Genomic DNA, 10292 nt, shown 5'->3' on the forward strand with positions numbered 1-10292 from the left:
GGACCTGGGCACGCAGACATTTCTGCCCAGGGACAAGTCCCTTCCCTCCCAGGCCCAGGAAGGAGTTTTTACTGGAACACGGACTCCTCTCACTCCAGCAGGAGGGGCTAGCGAGGGTGGACATGAGAAAGCTCGTCCTTCCCAGGAGATGCCCACCCCCCACCATCACCCATTCTTGGAAGTCAGCTTCAGCACCACCATCACGGAAACAGAATGGGTTTCCGGTGAATGAGACACACCTGGGCCCAGATTCGGGCTCTCCTACGCCCTAGCCGGGAGGCTTCAGGCTGATCCAGTAGCTTCACTGGACTTGAGGTTTCTCATCTAGAGAGGACCTTTCTCACAGGGTTGTTGGGAGGATGGGAGGAGGTACACAGAATGGCCAGCAAACAGAAATCCTGGCTCATAGAAGGCGCTGGAGAATGTCACGTCTTTCCTCTGGAACTTTGCTTTATGTCATCCTTCCAGTGGCATCACCAGGAGTTAAAGGGACTCACCAAGAGAGACACTCAGAAAATAATGGTTGTCAAGCTTTTGTATTTGGGACCCAGAGCAAAAAATGCATGATTTTGCATCATGTCCCTGTACACGTGTGTGTGCGCGCACGTGTGTCACAAAATGCTTCTCAAAATAATGCCTAATCTAGCTACATACAATGCACTCTGATATTTACTATTTTATTTCACTTTTTAAAAAAATGCAGATCATGACCCACTTTGAATTGTTTTCATGACCTGCTAATGGGTTGCAATTCACAGTTTACGCAGTAGAACACGTCCCACCCCTACAGGGAAATTCTGCGCTGCACGCTGGGCTAGGCTCTGGGGATGCAAAACTCCATCACCATCGTTCCCCGGAGGAGCTTCCAGCGGGGCCGTGCAGCCACACTCGCACGCAGCCTGGCAGCAAGGAAAGTGCTATGTGCACGTCTGTTCAGTCTCAGGGACGCCGCGGGAGTAACCACCCTTCTCAGAGGGAATCGTGGAGAGAGCCCCAGAGGAAGTGGCATTTGGGATGGGTTTTTATGACTGAAGAGGAGTTCAATAATTGAAGTTGGGGAAGGGCTTTGCAGGCAGGGTGAGAGGCCGGAGGTATGGAAGGAAATAGCAAGTCTGGTTTGACAGGAGCACGGGGTGTCTGGGAATGAGAGGCTCACTCTAGGGTGAGGAAGAGAGACCGAAAGAGGCCATTGTAGGGTCCAGACAAGAGATGGAAAGGGAAAATAAGTGCGAGCACTGTGGGGGTGGGGGGGGGTGGGAGGGGCAGGTCAAGATGGCAGCGAGATTTCCAGTCTTGGAGACTTGGATGGCAGCGCTGACTGACAGAGATGGGACCGAAGGAGCAAGAGCAGGTTTGGTGGGAGAAGCTGGACTTGGGACAAGTTGAGGGTGAGGGGCCTCTGAGACGGCTGGGCTGGGAGGCCCAGGGCAGTTTGAAGCGAGTCTGGGTCCCTGCTTCCCGGCCACCCCTCGATTGTCCTCTCGCCTGGTGCCCCAGACTCTGTGGTGAGGAGACCCAGGGGTCTGGCAGCAGAAAGGGGGTCGCAGCGCCCTCCTAGGGGTGGCCCAGAAGGGAGGTCGGATGAGGCTCACAGGGCTACAGTACCGCCTGAGCAGGGGGGAGGCGGTCGCACATCTCCCCGCCCCGAGGCAGGGGGGCACTCAGGCCCAGGCCTAAGGATTCCGGCCCACCAAGGCACAGAGCAATTTCTAGATATGGGAATTGTAGGACAAGAAAGAGGGATCGGTCCCCCTCCCCGGAGATCACTGATGAAGCGTCAGATGTGGAGAAGCTACAGCCCAGTTTGAAGCAGGAGGATGAATTAAGCAAATTGCAAATCTGAAGTTCTGGGGTTCCCTGGTGCCAAAGTCAGCTATTTCACAAGACCCTGCTCCCAAACTGTGATGGAGAAGGAGGGGTCGTCTGGGTTTAAAGGATGAAGCTGGTTGATGGTGGTAGAAATCAGGACAGTGGCTCACTCCGGGTGGCGGCTGGATATTGCCTGGGAAGGAAGCTTCCCCACTGCTGGAAGCATCCACATCTTGTTCTGGACGCAGCTGTACCAGTATCTACAAATGTAGAAATTGGTTGAGCTGTACACTTGGGGTTGGGGCCATTTATGCACTCTCCTCTACATATGTCGTACCTCGATAATATGAAGAAAGTTTATTACAAAAGGTGAGAGAGAAGCATGTGTAAGATGGAATGAGAGGCGCTTCGTGCACTCACACCCCGTGCTCCTCCCAGCAATTCTGCAAGCAGCGTGTTGTCCCCATTTGCCAGCTCAGGCGTTGGAGGTGCAGGTGACCACTCTGCCAAGGTCACACAGCAGAGGCAGAGCCCGGCCCAGACTCTGACGCAAAGCCCAGGCTTCCTCCCCTCCACCGCTCCTCCCTTGCACCAGTTACTTATGGAATTCAGATTCCAGATCAACGCTGAGGTCTCCTCCAGCTCTGAGGTCCTGGTTGTCTGTGACTAAATGAGAGGTGGGAGTGAGGAGCCATACTCACGTCCCAGGAGGCGCTGGAGGCCAGGTGCACAGATGGGGTGCTGGCCCCCCCTCCCTCTGCATCCCTCCCACCCAGCACTTATCTGCTGGTGAGGAGGCCGGAGTTTATCAGCGCTACGCTCAGTTATGCTGCCCTTCTGTCTCCGCAGCTCAGGGGGGCCCTGGCACTGAAGCAGCGAAGACCAGGCAATCTATCACCTGTCCCCCGCCAGCCCCTCCCCCTGGACCCTCGGCTCCCAGGGGCTGGGCGGAAGGCATCAGGGAGGGTGGAGGAGTGGCGAGGAGGCGAGGGAGAGACTGCATCCACCAGCCACCACCCCACCGGGAGGAGCAGGATCTCACTACTGGCTGGAGTGACTGGCTAGGAGTGGGGGCCAGAGAAGGAGGGAAGGGAGAAGGAGCAGCCCAGGCCCTGACAAGGCTTCTCCAAAACTCTTCACTTAGAGCTTTGCCAAGGGTCTTATTTTAATACGGAGGGTAAGGGATCAATTCCACACTTTCTGCTCAATCCAGAGCAGCTGCCTGGAGGAGGTGGGTCTGACTGGGCTTGCAGAGCCAGCCCTTCCAAGAAAATCTTTGCCCCTGGGGTGGGCAACCCTGTTGCCTTGATGTGGCCCCAGGGCTTTCAGTCTCCTGTCACTGAAGGCCATGGCTGGCCAGCAGTCCCTGCACCAGGAGCAGCCCTCAGCTCCCAGTCAGGAGGCAGGCTGAGGTCTGTGGGCAGCCTGCTGGCTGTTGGTCCCTCTGGTTCCAGGCCCAGCCACGCTTACACAGGAACAGGGCCTTCCCCGTGCTGTCCCCCAGGGAGTCACGCTGGCCAGAAATCAAGGAATGCTGCTGAGGGGCCCATCAAGTAGCCACAGGGAGGAGGTGCTGAGGGCCCAGGTCACCTGGAGGGATCCGCACCCGAGGCAGTCACTCCGAGCCCCCCGTGCACACTGCTCCTGGGAGGCAGGCATCCATCTGCCGGGCGTGACTCCAGAGAGCCAAAGACCTGTGTTCTAATCCAGACCTGCCACCTCTCAGTCACTTAACCTCTCAGAGCCTCAGTTGCTTCCCCTGCAAAATGAGAGTGAATAATCCCTTCTCTGTCTACACACAGAGTTGATAGGGGACTACACGTTTCACTATTTGTATCCCTTGGGTACCCTCTGCATGCTCAGGCCTACACTTGGTGCTGTGGGGCACAAAAAGCACGTAAGACACCACCCCTGCCACAAGGAGCTTCTCATCCAGTTGAGGGAAATGTAGACGTGGTAGTCTGAACTCGCACTCACGCCAGAAGATTATGGAGAGAAAACAATTCGCTTTCCCCGCAGCTCCTGGCAGACTGCTAACCAGCCTGCACGAGTCAGCCTCATGCCCAACAGCCTTCAAAGGGGGCGGCCGCGGGTGGGCAGTGGTCAGTCCCATCCTGGAGGGGCCTCATGGAGGCGGAGGATTGGTCTGGGCCCCTGCCAAGCCTTGGGGTCAGAGGTGCGAGCAAACGTGAGTCATCAGTCTGCTGCCCCTATCTTTCGATGGGCTCCAGACAACTGCCTCCCCCAGCCACCCGCCCACCCCAGGGGCCAAGGAGGAGGGTGCTGCCAGTCTGTGGAGGTCTCTGATTAAGGGTTGGTGTGTGTGTGTGAGAGGAAGATTGTTGCTGAGCTAACATCTGTGCCATCTTCCTCTATTTTATGTGGGATACTGCCACAGCGTGGCTTGGTGAGCAGTGCTCAATCCACGCCCAGGATCTGAACCCATCAACCCTGGGCCACCGAAGCAGAGCACGTGAGCTTAACCACTATGCCACCAGGCCGGCCCCGTCTAATTAAGTTTTAAATGGTTTCTTCAACATGAAGGTGTTAGAATAAAGCATTAGAGGAGGGGAGATGCCTCAGCTCAGGTAGGGTCTGAAGGCCAGGGAGATGCATGGGGCCTGGCTCAAGTTCCCTCTCCAGCCACTCCAGCCTTCCCTCCTCTGGACAGCTGTCTTGGGCTCTCGAGACCCTTTGTGTTGTTCGTCCTGCCAGAGTGGCACTCTTTAAATGTGTGACGTGTTCTCTATTTCTGCTTACACCTTCCACCCCGCCTGGGGGCTGCGGTGGCCCACAGTGGGCCAGCTTCATAGGGCCTGCTGAGCCCTAGGATCCAACTTCTGCTCCCCCTATGAAGTCCTGTAGCTGGAGAGCCCCCCACCCCTTGGGGGGTGAGTGGAGCTGGAAGGAAACTAGCATTATTGAGCTCTTCTGTGTGCACCACACTCAGCTCCTTAATCCTTATGGCAACCTCATTTGATGCCTAAGGAGCAGCCGCTCAGACCAGTCCATATCTCTTCCAGGGCACTTTGGCTGGAAGTGGTGACAGTGAGATCTCTTTGCTGGTAGGTTCTGCTGTGTTGTGCCAGGTCTAGGCAGGAGGCAGGGCCTCTGGTGCCTAAGTGACAGGCCCACTGGCCTGAGATCCAGTTCCCTGTCAGGCCTTCCAGGGACCCAGCTGTCCCTGCTGCCTCTCCACCCACACAGCACCCCCACGAACTGTCTCCTCCTTCCTGACCGCCAGTCACCGGCTTGGATGACCGGTTCCAGGCTCCCCTTGCACATGCGTGTGTGCACATGTGTTTGCCCTGAGTTTTACGTGTCAGTGCACACACCCCTACGCAAAACCTCTGCATCTGAAGCCACGGGTGCTTTTCCCACCTTCAGAAATATCTGCAGCAGAAGGTGGGAAGTAGTCAGATGTAAGCAAGCACCCGCTCTTCCTCTGAGGGAGGGTACCACGCCTCCAGCTTCTCCCCTTCCCAGCCTCAGCATCCTGGAAGTGGGATGGGGGGCAAAGAGCCTCCGTGGCCAGCTGAGGGCACCTGCCTGGAAGGTGGTAGGAGACACAGCCTCCTGCAGCTCCAGGAACAGGCAGCCAGCCTGCTGGCGCAACAGCCAGTGCACCCCAGGTGCCCAGGTGAGTGCGGGCCAGGCCGGGGGTGGAGCAGCATGCTCTAAATGATGCGGGTTCAGCTGGGGCTGGACCCCTATCTCCTGCCACCTACCAGCTATGTTACTTAAGCCAAGTTCTTTAACCTCTTCTGAACCTCAGTTTCTTCATCTGCAAACTGGAGGTGTTAGCGCTTATGTTGTAGACTCGTTATGAGTTAAATGAAATAAGACACTCAGAGTCTTTGAAGAGTCCCGGGAAATCACAGGTGTTCAATAAGGTTGTGCGCCTCCCTGATGCCTGCAACTGGAAAACTACCCCAGTCAGACTTGCGCGAAGGAGTCAGACCAGGCCCAGGGGTGCCCCCATTCTCCCCCATCTTGGTTCTAGGCCACAGTGGACTTGCCTCCAGTGCGATGCAACCTGGCCGTGGGGTCTGAGAACCCGGAGTGGTTACCGATGCATGGGATGGATCCTACATTGTGGTAGGGGTGGGGGCCTGACCTCCTGCGGGATAGGGGCCCCAGGGCCCCAGAGATTGATTCAAACAATAAACACTCACTGGGCACCTGCCCTGTGCTAGAAGCTTAAGTATGAGCAAGACAGGTCCCTAGCAGGGGAGACATTTCCAGCTAACGTGGTCAGGGCAGTGACCCAGGAGGCATGGGGCACTGTAAGAGCACAAGGTGGGCCCCTTAGCCAGCCAGGGGTAGGAAGGTTTGGGAGAAGCTTTCTGTAGGAGGTGACTGACCACAAGTTGAGTCTTGAAGAACAAGTAGGGGCTGTCTGGGAGACAACAAGGAGACATGAGAAGTGGGACGTGTCAGGATAACTTCAACCCAAAAGGGCTGTGCACAGTGTGTAAGTGGGTGGCAGCAAGAGAAGCCAGAAGTCAGGAAGTCAGAAGCCAGGGCCAAGTCACATGAGGTCTTACCTGCAGGGCTGAGGAGTTCAGACCCAGGCTTCCTAACCTCACCACCTCCTTCCAGGCCGCTGGGCCAGGCTGTTGGGAAAGGAAAAGCCCCTGCATCCAGGCAGGGAAGTTGGCGAACATGGAAGCTGGACCCTACCCCGCGAGCCCACGCAGACCTCGGGCAGGACACCCCACTTCCCCAGCCTGTCTGAGTTGGGGGTCAGGGTCCACTGCCTCTCAGCTTCCAGAGCCCTGGGAGCCCAGCCTGGCGTTTAGAAGTTACGCTTGTTTCTACCACCCCCTCCTCACCCCGCTCAGGGGAGGTCTGGGAAGTATTGTTGTATTTTCTGTTTACTGAGTGAGCCAAGGAGTGGGGAGGAGAGATGTGAGGAAGCTGTGACATCTACTCTGCACCTCTCTGGGCGCAGAAGGACTCTGGAGATGAAAGCAACCCAGCCATCCCCTCTCCTCCACACACACACGCCTTTCCCAAGTTACCCTGGAAGCTTCCAGGCCCAGCCTCTCGCTCCTGCCCTGCAGACTCTCAGCCCCACACTCCCCAGCAGGTCGTGGAAAAGGACACGGAAGCCTAAGGACTAGGACAGAACCCGGGAGCCTGGCCCACCCCCCTCAGCTCCCTCGGCCTCCCGAGTCAAACAGGGAGACACGGGAGGGGGAGTAGACTGCCTCTCTGCCGCCTCTCTGACCCTTCCTCCTCTGCTTCCAGGGCGGCCCGGCGGGGCGTGGCCATGAACGAGCAGGCCCAGCCACGGAGGAGGGAGAGCTGCACCCAGGAGGGCGAGAAGTGATGCCCAGCCGTCCCTGCATAGAAGGACTGCCCTGGGAGGGTGGCTCCCCAGGCGCTGGCCGGGCTGCTGACCCTCAGCCTGCAAACCGCTAAGAGCAGGACTCCAGACTCCTCTTGTGGATGTTCCCCCGCCCTGTGGCTCCACCATGAGGCTCTTCGTGGCCCCCCTCTTGCTGGCTTGGGTGGCCGGTGCCACCGCTGCTGTGCCCGTGGTGCCCTGGCGTGTGCCCTGCCCCCCTCAGTGTGCCTGCCAGATCCGGCCCTGGTATACGCCCCGCTCGTCGTACCGTGAGGCCACCACCGTGGACTGCAATGACCTGTTCCTGACGGCTGTGCCCCCAGCGCTGCCTGTGGGCACGCAGACCCTGCTCCTGCAGAGCAACAGCATCGTCCGCGTGGACCAGAGTGAGCTCGCCTACCTGGCCAACCTCACAGAGCTGGACCTGTCCCAGAACAGCTTTTCTGATGCCCGGGACTGTGATCTCCGTGCCCTGCCTCAGCTGCTGAGCCTGCACCTGGAGGAGAACCAGCTGAGCCAGCTGGAGGACCACAGCTTTGCAGGGCTGGCCAGCCTGCAGGAGCTCTATCTCAACCACAACCAGCTGTACCGCATTGCCCCCAGGGCCTTCGCTGGCCTCAGCAACCTGCTGCGGCTGCACCTCAACTCCAACCTGCTGAGGGCTGTGGACAGCCGCTGGTTCGAGATGCTGCCCAACCTGGAGATCCTGATGATTGGCGGCAACAAGGTGGATGCCATCCTGGACATGAACTTCCGGCCGCTGGCCAACCTGCGCAGCCTGGTGCTAGCAGGCATGAGCCTGCAGGAGATCTCCGACTACGCTCTGGAGGGGCTGCAGAGCCTGGAGAGCCTCTCCTTCTACGACAACCAGCTGGCCCGGGTGCCCAGGCGGGCACTGGAACAGGTGCCGGGGCTCAAGTTCCTCGACCTGAACAAGAACCCGCTCCAGCGGGTGGGGCCGGGGGACTTTGCCAACATGCTGCACCTCAAGGAGCTTGGGCTGAACAACATGGAGGAGCTGGTTTCCATTGACAAGTTTGCCCTGGTCAACCTGCCCGAGCTGACGAAGCTGGATATCACCAACAACCCCCGGCTGTCCTTCATCCACCCCCGCGCCTTCCACCACCTGCCCCAGATGGAGACCCTCATGCTCAACAACAACGCTCTCAGTGCCTTGCACCAGCAGACAGTGGAGTCCCTGCCCAACCTGCAGGAGGTGGGTCTCCATGGCAACCCCATCCGCTGTGACTGTGTCATCCGCTGGGCCAATGCCACCGGCACCCATGTCCGCTTCATCGAGCCGCAGTCCACCCTGTGTGCTGAGCCGCCAGACCTCCAGCGCCTCCCGGTCCGTGAGGTGCCCTTCCGGGAGATGACGGACCGCTGCCTGCCCCTCATCTCCCCCCGCAGCTTCCCCTCCAGCCTCCAGGTGGTCAGTGGAGAGAGCCTGATGCTGCACTGCCGGGCGCTGGCTGAACCGGAACCCGAGATCTACTGGGTCACTCCAGCTGGGGTTCGACTGACGGCTGCCCGTGCAGGCCGGAAGTACCGGGTATACCCGGAGGGGACCCTGGAGCTGCGGAGGGTGACCGCAGAGGAGGCAGGGCTGTACACCTGTGTGGCCCAGAACCTGGTGGGGGCTGACACTAAGACGGTCAGTGTAGTTGTTGGCCGGGCTCCCCTGCAGCCAGGCAGGGGCAAGGGATGGGGGCTGGAGCTCCGAGTGCAGGAGACCCACCCTTATCACATCTTGCTAGCTTGGGTTCCCCCACCCAACACAGTCTCCACCAACCTCACCTGGTCCAGCACCTCCTCCCTCCGGGGCCAGGGGGCCACTGCTCTGGCCCGCCTGCCACGGGGCACTCACAGCTACAACATCACTCGCCTCCATCAGGCCACGGAGTACTGGGCCTGCTTGCAAGTGGCCTTTGCTGATGCCCACACCCAGTTGGCATGTGTATGGACCAGGACTAAAGAGGCCGCTCCTTGCCACAGAGCCTTAGGGGACCGACCTGGGCTCATAGCCATCCTGGCTCTCGCTGTCCTCCTGCTGGCAGCCGGGCTAGCAGCCCACCTTGGCACTGGCCAGCCCAGGCAGGGCGTCAGGGGGCGGCCTCTCCTTCCAGCCTGGGCTTTCTGGGGCTGGAGTGCCCCCTCAGTCCGGGTGGTGTCTGCACCTCTTGTCCTACCCTGGAATCCAGGGAGGAGGCTGTCCTGGTCCTCCGAAGGGGAGACCCTGTCACCACCATTATTGCAAAATTCCTGAAGCTCAGCCTGTTCTCAGCAGTAGAGAAATAACTAGGACTACTTTTTACCTAAAGGGAAGCAGTCTGAGCCAGATGCCCTGCCAGGAGAGTGACATGGACCCATGTGCTTGAGGCCTGGCAGCTGGACCAAGACAGATGGGGCTTCGTGGCCTCAAGGGGTGCTCCTGCATCCTGAGGAGCCCCTCCAAGGGTGAGGAAGGACTCTGCCTTGAGCCTTCCGCCTCCCCAGTGGTCTACGTGCCCAGAGGCTCCTGGGCTCCGCCTGGCTGTCCCCTGCCCGTGTCCCCGGCCCTTGGCCCCCAGGATGCGCCCTCCTCTCCTCTTTCTTTGTACAGTCTCAGCTGCTTGCTCTTTCCCCTCCTGGGCAAGGGCTGAAGGAGGCCTCCCCTCCCCACCTCGTGGGACGGCTCCCAGAGTGGATCCCCAGCCGGATCTGAAGGACATCTGGGGAGAGGGACGCCTGCGAAGGCAGCCCGGTGGTCAGCACTCCGAGCTTGGCTTTCTGCAGGCAATTTTGTACCTTTGTGGAGAAATGTGTCACCTCCCCCCAATCCAATTCACTCTTTTCTCCTGTTTTGTAAAAAATAAAAATAAATAAGAACAACAATGATAAGGGGGGAAAGGAAACAAAAGGAAAATAAGCCTTTGAGTACTGCGTATAACTGAAGTGCTTTCTGCTCTGGAATCTCTTCAAAGCCCAGAGGCGACGGGGGGGGGGGGGGGGGGGGGGGGGGGGGGGGGGGCGGGGTGCACAGTTCTTTTTAGGTTTGAACTCTGGCCTGCCAGGTGCCTCCAGGCCTGCTCCCTGGAGAGACTGACAAGAGAGGTAGGAAGCATAGGAGGCAAGGAGGGGGGTGGGAGAG

At 58.8% G+C, this 10292-nt stretch overlaps 1 protein-coding gene across 15 annotated transcripts in view; it reads left to right on the top strand.

The window, feature by feature from the left end:
• LRRN2 (leucine rich repeat neuronal 2) overlaps window positions 1-10070 on the top strand; it is a 59842-nt gene extending 49772 nt beyond the window's left edge. For 14 of the 15 annotated variants that reach the window (XM_070496804.1, XM_070496806.1, XM_070496807.1 and 11 more), the window contains one exon: window positions 7063-10070. In XM_070496804.1, coding sequence (XP_070352905.1) covers window positions 7290-9428 — 2139 coding nt within the window. In that variant the 5' untranslated portion in view covers window positions 7063-7289 and the 3' untranslated portion in view covers window positions 9429-10070. Of the gene's footprint in view, window positions 1-1283; window positions 5450-7062 lie in introns of those variants that run through there. The other variant, XM_070496816.1, reaches the window with a different exon arrangement.
• Window positions 10071-10292: the final 222 nt, after the last annotated feature.

This window comes from Equus asinus, chromosome 25 (genome assembly GCF_041296235.1).
Source record: "Equus asinus isolate D_3611 breed Donkey chromosome 25, EquAss-T2T_v2, whole genome shotgun sequence".
NCBI lineage: Eukaryota > Metazoa > Chordata > Mammalia > Perissodactyla > Equidae > Equus > Equus asinus.